Below are 20508 nucleotides of genomic sequence, written 5' to 3' on the forward strand. Positions count from 1 at the left end.
AATAAAATATGATAATGATAGTCTGGACTTAAAGCAGAAATAACAGTAACAACAACACAGGAAATAAATTACACTGGACATGGCAGAAGAAATAATATGCAGATTAGCAGGCAACTGGGGATTGATTAAAGTCTTTGCATGTTGTGGAGGATATTCTGTACTTGATGAGACCTGATTGAAAGTTGCACAAAATTACAAAAGCATGTCAAATTTGAAGACTATACTGGGAAGAGTCCCTTAGAGCTCTTAATAGGTTTATGGTTCCAGAAAGGCTTCCTAGGCACTAATTGCATTGGTCCTGCTAATTGGGGTTTGTGTATGTTGAGTGCTAGGAGATCATATAATGGGAAGACCTTAGAGCAAACCTCCAAGAGTATGTGACTTCTAATCTGTTATCTGAAGAAATAGTAAGGGTTAACCAGGCAAAAGGATATGGGGATGAGGAATGTGAGTCTTCTAAGAAGGATAACAACTGACTAGGGATATCATAGGAATTCCTGACATAGTCAATTTGGATAGTAGCTATACAGTTAATCACAGGGCAAAGTACATCTGCTTACTATGTAAAAGATGTGACCTATTTAGCTATACGTACTTACATTAAAATAAAGAATTATTTGTCTATATTGTATTGCAAGCCACTAATTTCTTTAGACACTATCATAGTGTGGCAGTGCTATAGATGTATCTTTTATCTTGTTTTGATAATAACCAAAATTATGATTAATTGAACTTTAGAAAATATATCTGAAGATGTGGTGAAATGGTTTGCGGTTTATTGTTTTGGTAAATTTGTAATTTTATATATCAAATTTATAACATTGTATTAAAACATTGTATGATAATCTTTTTCATAGTGTTTTAATGAATTTTGAGGTGTTCTAATGACAGTGCACAAACCATCCACATGATTAAAGGTAGTTAGCAGCAAAGTGACTTTTAGTCCATTCTGTGATTATAATACAGTTCTCTCTGAAGAGGATTGGATGGGACTAAAGTTGCCTGAAGTAGTTTTGACTTGCCAAGAAAGTGTGAGTGTGCTAGTCCATCACAGTTGCCCCTTAGGTGATGAGGTATTCATCCTATAAAAATGTATAGATTTATTTGCTAGTAAATAGTTTCAAAGTATTTGAGGTCTGTTAGTATTTCCCATAATCCATTCCAAAGAAGGAAGTTTGGGGATTAATTGTGATATCGCTGACTGTTGTTTCATTTTTTAAAGGATGTTTTATATCTGTTTCATAATTCAGATTCACACCCTAAGTGTCAGTTTCTTTTTCCCATTTCCATAGTACTTTTTAAAGTGTATTTCTTGTACTTACTTTAATAATTAATTATATAATGTATTGCCTTTTTTCTTTTAGGAAAAAAAGCTTTTATAAAGTATTTATTTATTGATTTATTGGTTGACTGAGACAGAGTCTGGCTCTGTTGCCCTCGCTGGAGTTTGGTAGTGCATTCTCGATTCACCGCAACCTCCGCATCTAGGGTTCAAGCCGTTCTCGTGCCTCAGCCTCCCAAGTAGCTGGGATTGCAGGTGCACACCACCACATCTGGGTAATTTTTGGGTATTTTTAATAGAGATGTGTGGTAGTGCAATCTCGATTCACTGCAACCTCCGCCTCTAGGGTTCAAGCAATTCTTGTGCCTCAGCCTCCCAAGTAGCTGGGATTGCAGGTGCACACCACCACATCTGGGTAATTTTTGGGTATTTTTAATAGAGATGTGTGGTAGTGCAATCTCGATTCACCGCAACCTCCGCCTCTAGGGTTCAAGCAATTCTCGTACCTCAGCCTCCCAAGTAGCTGGGATTGCAGGTGCACACCACCACATCTGGGTAATTTTTGGGTATTTTTAATAGAGATGGAGTTTTACCATGTTGGCCATGCTGGTCTTGAGCTCCCGACCTCAGGTGATCCACCCACCTTGGCCTCCCAGAGTGCTGGGATTATAGGGGTGAGCCACCTTGCCCAGCCAAAAAACTTTTATAAAGTATTTGTATCTCCAATTTAATTGCAAACTTGATGGTTTTATGAATTCATTTGATTTAATGTTATGTTCAATAAAGATTTAAAAATATTTCTCAGATTTTAGTTTAATAAGGTTTTTAAGATACTAGTGAGGGACTTGGTTTTTTTAGGTAAATGGAATTTTAAACATGTAAGCTAAATAATTTTTTTTGCCTTTTTTTTTTTTTAGTGAATTAGTGCCATCTTACGATTCAGCTACTTTTGTTTTAGAGAATTTCAGGTAAGAGTTTTTGACAATTCTGGTTTTTTTGTATGTGTATATAAGGAAGAGCCAGAAAGGTATTCTTTGGTAAGACAGTAATCTAGTGAACTGTGTCACTCACTTTAGAAGTCTTAGAAGAATAAGTTTCCTATTAGAAACGTAGAGATAATTTGTGCTGGATTATATTGTATCTTTAGACTGACTGCTTCTCTAGTCTGGGAAAAGGAACCTTTTCTTTTTATTTTGAGACCGGGTTTTGCTCTGTCACCCAGGCTGGAGTGCAGTGGCGTGATCATTGCTCACTGCAGCCTCAACCTCCTGGGCTGCAGCGGTCCTCCCACCTCAGCCTCCCAAGTAACTGGGACTGCAAGCGTGTGCCACCACACAGATGGGGTCTCACTGTGTTTCCTAGGCTGGTCTCAAACTCCTGAGCTCCAGTAATTCTCCCACCTCAGCCTCCCAAAGTGGTGGAATTATAGGCATTAGCCACGGTGCCCTGCCCAAAGTGAGGAACCATTTTAAATAAGAGAGATCACTTAGCTTTGACTAAGGTTGGGGGCCGGACAGTTAGAGGTTGATGAGCCCCATCTTACCCATCCTCAGAAATAAAAGTGCTGGGAAGAAATCCATTGAGATCCATTTATCTCAGCTCAAAGTAAAGAATTGTGGATAAGGGGCCATTATTGTAAGAAATGTGTAGGCTTTGTCAGTTGTATGTTAATTTTGTTAAGCTTTTACTACTTTTTCTCTAAGATCAGAAGTGAAGATCATAACATGCAAAGATTCTTAGCAATTTGTCTTTGAGGGCAGCATGGAAGTGGAAACAAGGAATACAAGGTCTTCAGGAGAGAAACTCCAAATAATAGGCAAAGGCCATCAAAATAAGGCCACACTGGGCAGGGCATGGTGGCTTAAGCTTGTAATCCCAGCACTTTGGGAGGCCGAAGCGGGTGGATCATCGAGGTCAGGAGTTCAAGACCAGCCTGGCCAACATGATAAAACCCCGTCTCTACTAAAAATACAAAAATTAGCTGTGCGTGGTGGTGGGCGCCTGTAATCCCAGCTACTTGGGAGGCTGAGGCAGGAGAATCGCTTGAAACCGGGAGGTGGAGGTTGCAGTGAGCCGAGATCGTGCCACTGTGCTCCAGCCTGGGCAACAAGAGCAAAACTCTGTCTCAAAAAACTCTATCTCAAAAAAAAAAAAAAAAAAAAAAGCCACACAGAATTTATCCCTCTTCCCATTTAATTTGTCTTTTCTTATGGGTTACTTTTGTGGCTAAAACATAGTCTTTTTGAGGTTTTTCCCACATGTATTAAGGTTTAGTGTACTCTCGTTTTTCAATGTTAAAAGATGATTATACTGCAGAGAAGTGAGGAAGAAACATTCTGGGTTTTGTTTTATTTTTAATGGTGAAAGACTGCTTGTTGAAGCATTAATTAAATTTGGGAGACTTAGTAATACGTTCCTTTTCCCTTAAATGTCACAATTTTGAGGGTTTTTTTTTTCCCTGAAACTTTAAAGATATTGCTGAATATTTCAGTGTCTTTAAGTTTTCTTTATTTCAGAATGTAAGCATATCTAAACTTTTACGGTGGAATTTTGACCTGTTTAGTCACCTTGTTATTTGTCTAGGATTTCAAATATGAACAAAGAAACTGGTTGGTCTTTCTTTTTGCCTGTTGCCGTTTCACAACAGTTTTGATCTTGGGATTTGGTTGGTTTTCTTTTTCGTTAGCACTTTGCGTCAGAGGGCAGATCCTGTTTACAGTCCACCTCTTCAAGTTTCAGGACTTTGCTGGAGGTTAAAAGTTTACCCAGTAAGTTTTTCATATTTCTAATAAATTTTGAAACCAAGGTCTTTCTTTCAGAGTTCTGTAGTATACTAATTTGATTACTGAGAACTGTGAACTCTTCTTTTTTTTTGTTACATATGCTGTCCCCATTCCCTGTTCCCCTTCTCCCCCCATAATTAGACAACTGTTTGTTTGTCTACATCTTGTTCTCTAATACATTCTGCTGGAAGGCCTATTGGAAACAATGTTCCCTGAGTTCTCATATGTTGAAAACAGTTTTTGCCCTTTATATTCTAAGGCTAGTATTGCTGGATATAAAATCCTTGGCTCATATTTTCTTTCATTGGGTATCTTCAATATGCAATTCCATTTTCTTTAGGAAAAGTCTGATAATAAACTAATTTTCGTTACCTTTAAAGATGTTTGGTGATATTGCCTAGATGCTAAATAATCTTTTTGAGTCCAGTAATTTACTATTACACATTTTAGTCCTCCTGGGTTAGTATTCTCAGTTACATATTGAAGTCTTTCAATATGTAGTTTCAGATTTTTTTTTTTAGAAAAGTTTTGTATAATGGGATTATACAATAATATATAATCTTTTATGTCTGGCTTTATTCACCTAGCTGATGAGTCATTTATTCATTGATATCTATTGAGTGATTATCATGTCGAACCTCAAAAGTTGCCTCAGGTCCTTTCAAGCAAGGTAGACTAAAAATTAAGGGGTTAATAGTACTTGTACCTCTCTGTAGTCATATCCCAGTAGACACTGGAGATGTATAAGGATCTCTGTTCTCAGCCTTCATTGTCTCGTTGGGGGAACAGATGTTTAAACAAGTAGTTATAATAAATGTGATTCTTTTAAAACATAGACACCTGAAGTACTAGGGAAATACATAGGAAGTAATTCTCTTTTTTTAAAAGTCTTGCCAAATTAAACAAAAAGGGAGGGAGTAATTATCTTTATAAAAATAAAATCTATAGTAGAGATTTAAACAACTTCTCAATCTCTAGACAGAATCTTACATGGAATTCTAATATTAAAATCATATAGAAATTATATTTACTTTCAGCATAGGGTATTACCTTTTTGTATGTTGGTCTTAAAAATTAATTTTTCGTTTAAAATTTTTTTTTTTGCCTCACTCATTTCTAATGAAATTATTTTTTCCATTAGGATCTTGTTTTTTTGTTAAGGTTGATTTGTAAGGGTTCTATATATGTTAAAACTCTTAACCTTTCTTGTGGTTGTTGATATTTCCCTTCATTTTTGTGCCTTAGTAGTTTCACTTTTTTTTAATGCACAAAAGTTTAAAGTTAAGAACTCAAATCTATTGGTGTTTTTAATTATTTCTTTCATTGCTTTGAGGCTTAGAAGTACTTCTCAATCTAGATATCAGATATTATCTGCATTTTGTTTTATTGTGGCTTAATTTTTTTACACTTAAACTGATTATTCTTCTTTTAGGATGGAAATGGAGTTGTGCGAGGTTACTACTTATCTGTGTTTCTGGAACTCTCAGCTGGCTTGCCTGAAACTTCTAAGTAAGAAGTGTAATTAAATAACAACCTTAATGTGCATTTACATACGTTCCCCCTAGCAATTTTTGTTAATTTTTATTTTTGTTAATTACTGTATTGGTATGTCTGTAAGATGTAGAATAATATGTTCTTGGCATCATAGGATGGTATTTTTCTAAAAATATTTTTAAGAAAACTTGTACTGCTTTGCATTTTTAGAAATCTCTTTACTATCTGGCTTAGAAGAAGACAACTGGATTCTCATGTCTACTTTTATATTCAATTTCTTTAAAATATCATTTTGATTGAAATACATGTATGAAATCTGTCTGCAGAGTTCTACAACCATCACCAGCATCTAATTTTATAGCATTCTATTTACTCCACAAGGGATCCCTGTACTCGTTAGCAGTCACTTCCCATTCCCCCTTTCCCTCAGTCCCTGAGAACCACAAATATACTTTTTGTCAAGGAGGAATATTTTTAAGGTGATTTTAGATAATTGTGGATCTTCTTTGATATTACATCCAAACTGAACAAGTGGTAGGTTGTTAAATGTTATTTACAATGTGGGATCTGGAATCATATTAATGATTTTTTTTTTAACTCTGTTACATGAAATCTGTTAGTTTGGTATGGAATGTCTGCTTTCAGCTAACATGAAGCAAGAGGGATGAGATCTACCCATTTTCCTGCAAGAACCAAAAAAAAAAGACCTCATGAAACAACATTTTCTAGACACTGGACATGGTGGTAACAAATGAAAGCAGTCCCTGAGAGATGAGAAACACAAACTAACTGCGATTTCTCCAGCTTACAGCCTTGAGAGAGTTTTCAGGCTGCAACACAGGGAGGAGCTGAGACTGAGGGAGAATCTGGCAGACTTAGTTGAGGGGATAGTGCTGAGAGTCTAGAAAGGACAATGCAGCTAGAGCACATTGGACAAAATACCAGAGAGGAGAAAGCTGCAGAGACTGAAGTCTAGAGATCCGTAATGGGTTCCCCTTGAGTATTCAGCAGAGTACTTATCAGGGCATATGTCTGAGGAAACTACCTGAGATTGGGGAAAGAACTGCTTGACAGGATTAGAGGGAATAGTGAGTGCCTGGTGTTCACACGGGGCCAGGAACTGTGTCTGTTGCAACCTGCCATGGTGGAGAAATTTATAATTCATGGGTCATTGATTGGGTATAATGCTAAGGAAGTTTTTGCCTCGATAGCAGAAATTAGCCCTAGACTGAACACTGCTCTGGACCCACCTAACAAAAGTGAGACCTGAAAGGATCAAATTGTTTTCAAGTAACTTAACTGCATCCCAGAAGGAAGCTCAAGAAAATTTATAAGGTTGCTGAAGTATCTAACATCCAACAGAGTAAAATTTACAGTGTCTTGTGTTCATTCAAAGGTTAATATGCCAGACTGGCTGGCCCATACCTGTAATCCCAGCACTTTGGGAGGCCAAGGCGGGAGGATTGCTTGAGACCAGGAATTTGAGACCAGCCTGGGCAATATGATGAGACCCTGCACACGTCTCAGCTACTCAGGAGGCTGAGACAGGAGGATTGCTTGAGCCCAGGAAGTTGAGGCTGCAATGAGCTGTGTCTGCACCACTGCATTCCAGCCTGAATGACAGAGTGAGACCCTGTCTCAATTTATTTATTTACTTAATGTATTTTGAGTCTCACTTTATCACCCAGCTTGGAGTACAGTGGCATGATCTCAGCTCACTGCAACCTCTGCCTCCCAGGTTCAAGCAGTTCTCCTGCCTCAGCCTCCCAAAATAGCTGGGATTACAGGCATGCACCACCATGTCCAGCCAATTTTTGTCTCTTTAGTAGAGACGGGGGGGTTTCACCATATTGGCCAGGCTGGTCTTGAACTCCTGACCTCAGGTGATCCGCCCACCTCAGCCTCCCAAAGTACTGGGATTACAGGTGTGTGCCACTGTACCTGGTCAAGAACTCTTTATATATTTTGGATACTAAACCTTTATCAGACATATGATTTGCAAATAGTTTCTCCCATTTGGTAGGTTGTCTTTTCACTTTCTTGATAATGTGCATTAATGCACAAAAGTTTATAGACTATCTTTGTCTTTTTGTAAACCTGAAAATTTTACAAGATCGGATATATAAATTAGAATATATTGGCTTTCCCAATGTATACTTCTTTTCTTTTTGAGACAGGGTCTTGCTGTGTCACTGAGGCTGGAGCACAGTGGCACAATTATGGCTCACTGCAGCCTCAACCCCCTGGGCCCAGGTGATCTTCCTGCCTCAGTCTCCCAAGTAGCTGGGACTACAGGAATGCACTACCGTACCCAGCTAATTTTTTTGTTTTTTGTTTTTATAGAGACGGGGTTTCGCCACGTTGCCCAGGCTGTTCTCAGACTCCTGGGCTCAGGCGATCTGCCCACCTCGGCCTCCTAAAGTGCTGGGATTACAGGTGTTAGCCACTGTGTCCAGCCTACTTATTTTCTTTTTCCTTTTGAACTTTTATTTCAGGTTGGGTGTTACGTATGAAGGTTTGTTACATAGGTAAACTCATGTCATGAGGGTTCATTGTACAGATTATTTCATCACCCAGGAATTAAGCCCAGTACCCAATAGTTATCTTTTCTGCTCCTCTCCTTTTTCCCACCCTCTGCCCTCAAGTATACCCCAGTGTCTGTTGTTTCCTTCTTTGTGTTCATAAGTTCTCATCATTTAGCTCCCACAATATAAGTGAGAACATGTGGTATTTGGTTTTCTGTTCCTGCATTAGTTTGCTGAGGATAATAGCCTCCAGCTCCATCCATCCATGTTGCACAAAAAACATAATCTTGTTCTTTTTTATGGCTGCATACTTATTTTCTATTAGGAAATTTTATAGCCTTTGATTTTCTGAATACACAATAATTTGCTTTCTTATCACTTGTACTGGAAAAATATGGTAGAATATTTCAAAATTTATATTTTAAAATTGGAAGGTGATAAACCTCAAAGGATAATAGAATAACAATATTTATGAGGAAACATATGTAGTGAATATATGGAAAAAATATTGCATTAGTAAAACAAAAGCAACTTTGAATTACTTGTTTATTCAAAATTTATTTATTTTTTGAGGTGTTGTTTTATACCTGATATATTGGTAAACATCTTTACGAGGAAAAAAGGACCTAGTGCCATGCATGTTTTGGTGGTTCATTCAAAATAGTGCTGTTTTGGCCAGGCGCGGTGGCTCACACCCATAATCCCAGCCCTTTGGTATGCCAAGGAGGGTGGATCATCTGAGGTCAGGAGTTTGATACTAGCCTGGCTAACATTATGAAACCCTGTCTCTACTAAAAATACAAAAAATTAGCTGGGCGTGGTGTTGTGCACCTGTAATCTCAGCTACTTGGGAGGCTGAGGCAGGAGAATCACTTGAACTGGGGGGCAGAGGTTGCAGTGAGCTGAGACCCCGCCACTGCCCTCTAGCCTGGGCAACAGAGTGAGACTCCATCTCAAAAAAACAAAAAAATACTGCTCTTTTTCTGGCTGGGCGTGGTGGCTCACGCCTGTAATCCCAGCACACTGGGAGGCCAAGGTGGGTGGATCCCCTGAGGTCAGGAGTTCGAGACCAGCCTGGCCAACATGAACCCCCGTCTCTACTAAAAATACAAAATTAGCCAAGCATGGTACATGCCTGTAATCCCAGCTACTCTGTAGGCCGAGGCAGGAGAATCACTTGAACCTGGAGTCAGAGGATGCAGTGAGCTGAAATTGCACCATTGCACTCCAGCCTGGGCAACAAGAGTGAAACTCCATCTCAAATAAATAAAAAAAAACCAAAATACTGCTGTTTTTATAAATGATGAAATGTAACTGCATATATCAATAAGGTTTCTTCTCAGGTAATTACTTAGGGACCTTAATGTTTAGATGAGTTTGTCTTTTATTCTTACTTTACTAACTGTATAGTAATGGTCTGTTTTTCAATTTTAGATATGAATATCGTGTAGAGATGGTTCACCAGTCCTGTAATGATCCTACAAAAAATATCATTCGAGAATTTGCATCTGACTTTGAAGTTGGAGAATGCTGGGGCTATAATAGATTTTTCCGTTTGGACTTACTTGCAAATGAAGGATACTTGAATCCACAAAATGATACAGTGATTTTAAGGTAATAGGAAAAATTTAATGTTTTGGTTTTTATTGTGGGGAAATAATGTCATCAGAACTATATTTCAAAGATCATTTGGTTAACAAAGATGAATATTGAAATTCATACTAACTATAACCTTATCACTTTCTTAACTGTTTTAAGTGGATAATAATCAAAAATTTGTAGTCAAAAAGTCAAACTTTTTTTGACATCTAAATAGTTAGCAATTCCATTAAAGATAAGCTGGGTGCAGTGGTGCGCCGGTGTTTCCATCTACTATGGAGGCTGAGATGGGAGGATGGCTTGGGCCCAGGAGTTTGAGACCAGCTTAGGAAACATTATGAGACCCCCATCTTTTTAAAAAGAAAAAAAAAGGTGGGGGGGGGGGTGGGAAACTACAACTTCCAGTAAATATAGTAATGTTCCATTAGTCTGTTGAACTTCTAGTGACCTCACCATTTGGAAATCTAAGAATAGTGAGGGATAAAGTGCTGATTTTTTTCACTTCACAGGGCATATTATATTTGAGTGACTGGTTTTACAACTTAATTTTATAAAGCAACTATCAGTTCTTTGTAAATAACAGCAAATTAAAAGTAGAAGAATCAAGATGAAAGTTGATGAAAACCAGCAATTTTCTACTCTTTTCTTAAACTTTTATTTTAGGTTCAGGGGTACATGCGTAGGTTTGTTATACAGGTAAACTCACATCATGGTGATTTGGTGTACGGATTATTTCATCACTCAGATACTAAGCCTAGTACCCAATAGTTATTTTTTCTGATCCTCTCCCTCCTCTCACCCTCCACCCTCAAGTAGGCCCCAGTGTCTGTTGTTTCCCCTCATATCCTTGAGTTCTCATCATTTAGCTTTTCTTTTTTTTGTTTTTTTTTTTGAGATGGAGTCTCCCTCTGTCGCCCAGAGGCAACATTTCGGCTCACTGCAAGCTCTGCTTCCCAGGTTCACACCATTCTCCTGCCTCAGCCTCCCAAGTAGCTGGGACTACAGGTGCCTGCCACTGCATCTGGCTAATTTTGTTTTTGTATTTTTAGTAGAGATGGGGTTTCACCGTGTTAGCCAGGATGGTCTCGATCTCCTTACCTCTTGAGCTGCCCGCCTCAGCCTCCAAAGTGCTGGGATTACAGGCCTGAGCCACTGTGCCCGGCCCATTTAGCTCTTAAATAATAAGTGAGAACATGTGGTATTTGGGAAAACCATCAATTTTTTTTTTTTTTTTTTTTTGAGATGGAGTTTCTCTCTAGTTGCCCAGGCTGGAGCGCAATGGCGCGATCTTGGCTCCCTGCAACCTTCGCCTCCCAGGTTCAAGCGATTCTCCTGCCTCAGCCTGCCGAGTAGATGGGATTGCAGGCATGCGCCACCATGCCCAGCTAATTTTGTACTTTCAGTAGAGACGGGGTTTCTCTGTGTTGAATCAGGCTGGTTTCCAACTCCTGACTGCAGGTGATCCACCCACTTCGGCCTCCCAAAGTGCTGGGATTATAGGCGTGAGCCACCACGTCTGGCCAAAACCATCAATTTTTATTGTTGATTGTTGGTGTAGTATTTACAAGAAAGGATAGAACATAAATACTGACTAAAACAACAGCCCTATTTAGCCAGGCGTGGTGGCTCACGCCTGTAATCCCAGCACTTTGGGAGGCTGAGGCAGGCAGATCACCTGGGGTCGGGAGTTGTGAGACCAGCCTGGCCAATATGGTGAAATCCTATCTCTACTAAAAATACAAAAATTAGCCGGGCTGTGGTGGCATGCGCATGTACTCCCAGCTACTCAGGAGGCCGAGGCAGGAGAATCGCTTGAAATCCGGCAGGTGGAGGTTGCAGTGAACCGAGATTATGCCACTGCACCCCAGCCTGGGCGACATAGCAAGACCCTATCTCAAAAATAATAATAAAGTAAATGAAAACAACAGCCCTGTTAAACGTGGGGTAGTCTTTACAGGTCAGAAGTTTTTGGGCATTGGCTGGGCGCTGTGGCTCACAACTGTAATCCTAGCACTTTGGGAGACTGAGGTGGGTGGATCACCTGAGGTCAGGAGTTCAAGATCAGTCTGGGCAACATGGTGAAACCATGTCTCTACTAAAAATACAAAAATTAGCTGGGCATGGTGGCGGGCACTTGTAATCCTAGCTACTTGGGAAGCTGAGGCAGTTGAATCGCTTGAGTCCCGGAGGCAGATGTTGCAGTGAGCCGAGATTTCACCAGTGCACTCCAGCCTGGGCGACAAGAGTGAAACTCCATCTTAAGAAAACAAAAAACAAACAAAAAAAGGTTTTTGGGTATCATTACATGATGTTATAATTTGATGATCAAAATGAGAACTTGAATATTTTAAAAAAGAGATTAAAATATGTTCTGAACTGAGAAGTTTCAGAGTATTTAACAGTTTAAAAAGTTCTCATCACAACAATTTTAAACATTTTTTTTTGAGAGTGATTTAATGTACTCCTGAATTTCCCTTATTTGGAGCTCTTTGTTCTTGAGCATACTGGACAGATGAGTTGCTGTCATATCAGCATTTATTCTTATGTGTTTTCCTTAGCTTTTCTGGAAGTATAAAGAAGTTTAACAAGGGATATGATTTTCAGCATAGGGAAAAAGATATGTTTTTGTTATTGTTTTGTTTTGTTTAGAGTCAGTGTCTTGCTATATTGCCCAGTCTAGTCTAGAATTCTTGGGCTCAAGTGATCCTCCTGCCTCAACTTCCCAAGTAGATGGGATTACAGGTGCATGCCACTGTGCCTGGAATCATGTTTTTTGAGGGGAGGGATTATTTTAGTTTTCTTCGTATAGCTTTTCAGACTTTGGGGTTTAACTATTCACCAAGAGAAATAATTTATTGCTATTTCATGCTTCAGCCATAGAGAGAATTACAAAATTATTCAAACATCAATTTTACCAACCTATAAAAGACCCATTTTCTTATAGCCTTAGTTCCATCCTTATTAGCGTTACTTATTAGTACAGAAACAAATTCCTGTTATGACATCATTTTTTTCAAGCAACATTGAGTCTGTACCATATGCCTGACACTGAGTTGCTAATAAGAAAAATATAGACATGGTTTTTGTCCACAGGGAACTCAAGATGAAATTGGCAGATAAAAACAGAATTTACTACTCTCTTATTATAAAATAATGTTATAGTAGCACCGTAAGTAGATTGCTATGAAGTTTGTGGATAGGGGGGCTTCTCATTATCCTATTATATTTATTTATTTAATGAGACATTGCTCAAACTTTAAACCTTTTAGTTCAAGATTCTGGTGGAATTTTGTATGTATTTATTAGAAAGTTATTTAAGGCTTTTCTGTAACTATGAATATATATTTCATTCTTTCATTAAAACAGAAAGTTAAGAAATTTTACCTGCTGCTTGGTTTTGTTTTAATGGCAAAATATTAGAACTAATGGTCAGGGTTAACCAGTGGTTTAAATCATTCAAAGAAAATAATAGTGTTTAGACGGTCTTACTTTAATGTCTTACCAGTGGGTACTTCCTAGACTGTGAATCGTCTCTGCTCAGTTGAGTGAATCATCTCTACTCAGTTCCGTTCAGAACATACTTTAATCTCTTGATTTGATTTGATTTGATTTTTTGAGATGGAGTTTCACTCTGTTGCCCAGGCTGGAGTGCAGTGGTGTGATCTCGGCTCACTGCTACCTTTGCCTCCCAGATTCAAGCGATTCTCCTGCCTCAGCCTCCTGAGTAGCTAGGATTACTGGTGCCCGCCACCATACCTGGCTAATTTTTGTACTTTTAGTAGAGACGGAGTTTCACCATGTTGGCCAGGCTGGTCTCGAACTCCTGACCTCAGGTGATCTGCCCACCTCAGCCTCCCAAAGTGCTAGGATTACAGGTGTGAGCCACTGTGCCCAGCCAATCTCTTTTTTTTTTTTAAATACTCAAGTTCTCATTTTGATCATCCAGTTATAACATATAATGATGCCCAAAAACTTCTGACCTATAAAGACTATCCCAACATTAAATAGGACTGTTGTTTTATAGTCAGTGTTTATGTTCTGTCCTTTCTTGCATTAGTATTCTTGACTAAAACTAGATATCTGCTGCCAGATAACTGTTAAATGGTCAGTAGGTTCTTAAACTAAGGTGTAAAATCCTAGAAAAAAATGAACAGCTAACATTGTGTAGCCGGGTAAAAGGGCTGGAAGGAATGAGAGAGATGTCCAAATTAGTCTTGCCTTGTGGTTTTTCCTTTCTTCAAAAACACCTTCACACATGCACTGCAATTTTTTCGCTGTAAATATAGTCACGTTAGGCTATGTAACAAAGGTAGAGGTTTGTTTGCTTTAGTGAGAGTTTTTTTTTAATTAAAACAACTCTGGATAGATTAAGATTCTGTCATTTATATATTAATATGATTTTATGTAGGTGCAGTACTTTTTTTCCTCACCTAAGCTGAAATAATGCCGTATTGTAATAAGGGCAGTTTTGATTGCTATCTTGAAGGGTTCAGGATATAGTTTATTTAGAGCATGTAACTCCTTGGGGGACAGTAAAGCAATCCTGGGTGGTTGAGCCAGGAAGGGATTTTTTTCTGAGGGGCAGGAAATACGGGAACCTGAGATGGAATAGAGAAATATAAAGAGCAGCACTTAAAACTTTGTATTTTGCTAGGGCCTCATTTAGGGAAGAAAGGGATAAGAGTTATCTCCTCCTTATAGAAGGAAACTGCATAGTATGTGGCTCTCTTCTTCCCAACTCATGATCATCATTGTATTTTAGTTATTACATTATTATAATAAATATGCCTTAGTAGGTTAGTTTGGGAAGCTTAACTACAATGTACAATGTTATTTCTTTAGAAAGGTAGTTTGAGGACAACTGGCTTTTCAGAACCTTGTGTCATAATCTGTGGACTACATCTATAAACAACAAATACTAGCAGCTCTAAGTTTATGTGAATTTTGGCCTTATAATCAAGTTAACCCAAATTGCAGAATTCAGTGCTAGACTGATGATATTTTACCATTTGAATTTTTTTTTTTAATGTGGCACAATTCTTTTAAGGTTTCAGGTACGTTCACCAACTTTCTTTCAAAAATCCCGGGACCAGCATTGGTACATTACTCAGTTGGAAGCTGCACAGACTAGTTATATCCAACAAATAAACAACCTTAAAGAGGTAGGGAAATATCTATTTCTGTTTTAGTGTTTCCTATTGTCCTTTTGGCTTGTTATATTTGTAATGAGATTTTATATATTTATTGCTATTTGCAATTTTGTAATTTGTAATTAGAAAAAAATCTAGTTATCTTGTTCCCCATCCTTACCGGTTCTGCAGTGTCCAGTTTAGTAGCCACTAGCCACATATGGCTATGTAAATTTTTATTTTACTTTATTTATTTATTTATTTATTTATTTATTTTTTGAGACGGAGTCTCGCTCTGTTTCCCAGGCTGGAGTGCAGTGGTGCAATCTCGGCTCACTGCAAGCTCCGCCTCCCGGGTTCACCCCATTCTCCTGCCTCAGCCTCCCGAGTAGCTGGGACTACAGGCGCCCGCCACCACACCCAGCTGATTTTTTTGTATTTTTAGTAGAGACAGGGTTTCACTGTTAGCCAGGATAGTCTCGATGTCCTGACCTCGTGATCCGCCCACCTCGGCCTCCCAAAGTGCTGGGATTACAGGCGTGAGCCACCGCGCCCTGCCACTTTATTTATTTTTTTTTTATTTTGGAGACAGGGTCGCACTCACTCTTGTTGCCAGGCACAATCTCCACTAACTGCAGCTTCAACTTCCCAAGCTCCGGTGATCCTCCCACCTTAGCCTCCCAGATAGCTGGGGCTACGAGCATGTGTCATGGCTAGTTTTTGTATTTTTTGTGGAGATGAGTTTCTCCATGTTGCCCAAGCTGGTCTTGAACTCCTGGGCTCAAGCAGTCTGCCTGCCTTGGCCTCCCAAAGTGCTGGGATTACAGGTGTGAGCCACTGTGCCTGATCTGTAAATTTAACTTAATTAAAATTAAAAATTTAGTTCCTTAGTTGCAGTAGCCACATTTCAAGTGCTTGCATTGGTTACTGCAAATCTAGAGCATTTCCATCATCGCATAAAGTTGTTTTGAACAGTGTGGCTGTAGTTTGAGGTAAGCTCTTTGTGTTTCTGTCAGTGACTTAGTTTCTCTTCCACAAGTTATCTTGGATTTAGAGGATTCTAGGCTATAGCATAATTAAAAGTTGTCCCATCTTGAACTCTTACTATTGTTGAATGAGCACTGGGGAAGATTAATTGGTGAATTTTTATTTTACAGTGGTAAACTAAGGAATGTTTCATTTGTTTCATTTCCCTTAGGAAGTTAGGGTGTGGCAGGAGGTTTGGAGTGCTGAGAGTCGTTAATAGGTCAGGGAGGAAAATATGAATAAATACATGCTTTCAGAGATTTCATGTTAAATGTGCTATTTAAAACTGCCTGTATTCACTATACTGTTTGCTAATTGTATGTTTAGCTTAGGCTGGATATGAAAGAAGGAGGATGAGCATAAATGGGGCAGTTTATCTTTGTCATCAATTTTTTTTATAAATAAAAGGCAGTAGGGATTCAGAGAAATGGTTTAAGAAATGGTGCCAAGTGAGGTGGCTCATTCCTGTAATCCCAGCATGTTGGGAGGCCGAGGCCAGAGGATCATTTGAGCCCAGGGGTTCAAAACCAGCTTGAGCAACATAGCAAGATACTGTCTCTAAAAATAAGTAAAAATGAAATTAGCCAAGCATGGTGGCACACACCTCCAGTCCCAGCCACTTGAGAGGCTGAGGCAGTAGGATCGCTTGAGCCCAGTAGTTCAAGGCTTGCAGTGAGCTATGATGGCACCACTGCACTTCAGCCTGGGCAACAGAGTGAGACCATTCTCAAAAAATAAATAAGGAAAGAAAGAAATGATTTTAGGAACATCTGGATGCATTTTTTTTTTCACTTGGGACATCTTTTACTGCGCCAGTGGGCTGTGGCTAATATTTGTGCTTTTCTTGTTTTAAAAGAGACTTACTATTGAGCTGTCTCGAACTCAGAAGTCAAGGGATTTGTCACCACCAGATAACCATCTTAGCCCCCAAAATGATGATGCTCCGGAGACACGAGCTAAGAAGTCTGCATGCTCTGACATGCTTCTCGAGGGTGGTCCTACTACAGCTTCTGTAAGAGAGGCCAAAGAGGATGAAGAAGATGAGGAGAAGATTCAGAATGAAGATTATCATGTAATAATGAGGCCAGTTTTAGATTTTTGTGTTTGAGAAAAAAAAGTAGAATCGAATCATGGCTTTTAACATATTACGTGCTGAAACAGTAGGCTAAAAATATTGTCCATTGATTTACATTAGTAATGTATGTATGCCCTTATGTAAATGTTAATAAGTCAGAAGTTGTTGAATCAAAGCATTTCAAGGTTGTGAAAAAAACAATACATTCTATAAAACAAACCGTGATGTACATTTTAAAAACTAAACTACCATACATTGTGGATTTTAAAAATGTGTTCTGGCCGGGTGCAGTGGCTCACACCTGTAATCCCAGCACTTTGGGAGGCCAAGGTGGGCGGATCACATGAGGTCAGGAGTTTGAGAACACCCTGGCCAACATGGCAAAACCCTGTCTCTACTAAAAATACAAAAATTAGCTGGGTGTGGTGGTGCTTGCCTGTAATCCCAGCTACTCGGGAGGCTGAGGTAGGAGAATCACTTGAACCTAGGAGGCGGAGGTTGCAGTGAGCCAAGATTGTGCCACTGCACTCCAGCCTGGGAGACAGAGCACGACTCTGTCTCAAAGGAAAAAAAAAAGAAGGTGTTCTATTTTCATTCACTGAAACTAGTACATGCCTTATCATTACTTACGTAGGTAGGATTCGGTAGATACCCAGGTTCTAGCCCAGCTAAACAACAGACAGAATCCAGAATAAGAGTTCAAGAAGTAGTTGATATTTTTACATAAGAAGGGATGCATAGACAGTTGGTTTTTTTGTAGTAATTTTTAAGATGAGAGACTTCAGTTTTAAGTTAAAATGAAGGACCCAGTGGGTCGAGAGAATGCACAGAAGATTAAGTGCTTTGATAAACTAGAGATAATAGGGTTTGGAATGGAGCAGTCAGGTGAAGCAGTTAACCTTTGATAAACTGAGTTAAAGGAAGGGTGGAGTTTGCAGGTAAGGCAACTGAAAGTTGGGGAAGTTTTTGCTTAATAGTGGGTATTTTTTTTCTGTGCAGATAGGTGACAGTGTTAATTAATGACCTTGATAATGGTAAAATTAGGTAGAATGGAGGACTGATGGTTTGAAACGTTACTCTGTGAGGAAGCTGATGTGGAATATGTGAAGGATTCCAGTCACACTGAGGGCCTAGCTGAAGGCGGCACATATAAGTTAGGAAAATGATATCAGTCAGTGTGGTTGTGTGATTTTTCTCTACAGGGCTCAGCAGCTGAGGCACAGGAGCAGAAAATAGATTTTTGATAACTGTATTGTTCTTTGGTGCTTGGTTTATGGGCTGGATGGGGTGATCAACTGAGTAGAAACATTTGGAATAGACGTCTTGTTTACTTGGCATTGATCTAGCACGAGCTTTCAGATGGAGATCTGGATCTGGATCTTGTTTATGAGGATGAAGTAAATCAGCTCGATGGCAGCAGTTCCTCTGCTAGTTCCACAGCAACAAGTAATACAGAAGAAAATGATATTGATGAAGAAACTATGTGAGTATCCCACTTTACTACTGTAAAGCATTTAAGTGGTAATTATTAGAAGCATATTAACTAACTCACACAAGTAGGGATATTCAGCACTTTTTTGAAAGATTGAATCAATAGTCGGTTTTCTCTCTCTAATCTCTGGGCTCTTAGCCAATAATTTTTGTTTTTGTTTTAACTTTTAAATTTGAATTTTGAAATTATTTTATACTTAAGAAAAGTTCAGAATTTCATATTTCCTTCACACAGATTCATTCCGTATGAATATTTCGCTTTATATTTCTCTGTATATAATTTTCTTCTGAAACACTTGAGATTGAATATACTTCTCATTGTGTACTTTTCTAAAAACAAGGATGTTCTTATATAACTATAGAATAGTTATCAAAATCTGGAAATTAACATTGATGTAATACTGTAACCTTCTAAAAATTTGCCAGTAATGTCCTTTGTCAGGATCATGTTGCATTTAGTTGTTAAATCAATTTAGTTATCTTCAATCTAGGTTACTTTTCTTTTCTTTTCTTTTTTTTTGAGACAGAGTCTTGCTCTGTTGCCCAGGCTGGAGCGCAGTGGTGTGATCTCAGCTTGCTGCAAGCTCCACCTCCCGGATTACGCCATTCTCCTGCCTCAGCCTCCCGAGCAGCTGGGACTACAGGCACCCACCACCTCGCCCGGCTAATTTTTTGTATTTTTAGTAGAGATGGGGTTTCACTGTGTTAGCCAGGTTGGTCTCGATCTCCTGACCTCATGATCCGCCCACCTCGGCCTCCCAAAGTGTTGGGATTACAGGCGTGAGCCACCGCACCCGGCCAATCTGGGTTACTTTTTTAAAAATTTGTTTTTCGGCCGGGCACGGTGGCTAATGCCTGTAATCCCAGCACTTTGGGAGGCCGAGGCGGCTGGATCACGAGGTCAGGAGATCCAGACCATCCTGGCTAACACGGTGAAACCCCGTCTCTACTAAAAATACAAAAAGAAATTAGCTAGGCATGGTGGCAGGCGCCTGTAGTCCCAGCTACTTGGGAGGCTGAGGCAGGAGAATGGGGTGAACCCGGGAGGCGGAGTTTGCAGTAAGCTAAGATCACGCCACTGCACTCCAGCCTGGGCGACAGAGTGAGACTCTGTTTCAAAAAAAAAAAATTGTTTTTCATGACTAATACTTTTTGAGAAATACAGAATAGTTTATTTTGTAGAAAGTCCCTCAATTTGGATTAGTCTGAAGTTTCCTCATGATTAGATAGAGGTTACACACTTTTGGCAGGGATTCTACAGAAATGATAATGTATCCTTTTCACTGCATCATACAGAGTGGAGCATGCTGTCAGTATGTCCCATTACTTGTGGTTAATTTTGATCACTTAGTTGAGGTAGCATCCGCCAGATTTCTTCACTCCAAAATTAGTACTTTTTCCTTTATAATTAATAAGTATCTTATGTATGGGTCTGTAAAAATCCTATTTTTCATCCTACTTTTTCTTATGAATTTTGACACCCTTTGATGAGTGTTGCTTGAAAAAGGTTACTGTGTTGATTGCCAAGTGGTGTTTTTCTAATTCTGTTATTTCTTACTCATTCATTAGTTGTAATTTAAGGAAGAGCTTTCCCTTCTGCCCTATTAATTGATGAACTAGTGAATTTCATTAATGTGGATAATTTTTTTTTTTGACATGGAGTCTTGCTCTGTCACCCAGGCTGGCATACAGTGTTGGGATCTTGGCTCACTGCAACCTCTATCTCCTGGGTTCAAGTGATCCTTCCACCTCAGCCTCCCAAGTAGCAAGGATTACAGGCACGCACCACCACACCTGGCTATTTTTTTGTATTTTTAGTGGAGACGGGGTTTCACCATGTTGGCCAGGCTGGTTTTGAACTCCTGACTTCAGGTGATCTGCCCACTTCAGCCTCCCAAAGTGCTAAGATTACAGGTGTGAGCCACTGCGCCTGGCGATTTTTGGATATTTAAACCAAGCTTGCATTCCTGGGACACATCCCACTTGGTCACAGTGTGTAATTTTTTTTCTTTTTTCTTTTTTCTTTTTTTCTTTTTTTGAGACGGAGTCTCGCACTGTCACCCGGGCTTAAGTGCAGTGGCATGATCTCGGCTCACTGCAACCT

General features: G+C 39.2%; 1 protein-coding gene across 16 annotated transcripts in view; it reads left to right on the top strand.

Moving 5' to 3' along the window:
- TRIM37 (tripartite motif containing 37) overlaps positions 1-20508 on the top strand; it is a 126438-nt gene that overhangs the window by 40719 nt on the left and 65211 nt on the right. For 8 of the 16 annotated variants that reach the window (XM_054457918.2, XM_054457916.2, XM_063655646.1 and 5 more), the window contains exons 10-16: positions 2200-2250; positions 3969-4050; positions 5498-5574; positions 9519-9698; positions 14731-14845; positions 16695-16910; positions 18260-18396. In XM_054457918.2, coding sequence (XP_054313893.2) covers positions 2200-2250; positions 3969-4050; positions 5498-5574; positions 9519-9698; positions 14731-14845; positions 16695-16910; positions 18260-18396 — 858 coding nt within the window. The remainder of the gene's footprint in view (positions 1-2199; positions 2251-3968; positions 4051-5497; positions 5575-9518; positions 9699-14730; positions 14846-16694; positions 16911-18259; positions 18397-20508) is intronic. The other 8 variants (XM_063655650.1, XM_063655652.1, XM_063655648.1 and 5 more) reach the window with 3 other exon arrangements.

Source organism: Pongo pygmaeus, chromosome 19, assembly GCF_028885625.2.
Source record: "Pongo pygmaeus isolate AG05252 chromosome 19, NHGRI_mPonPyg2-v2.0_pri, whole genome shotgun sequence".
Taxonomy (NCBI): Eukaryota; Metazoa; Chordata; class Mammalia; order Primates; family Hominidae; genus Pongo; species Pongo pygmaeus.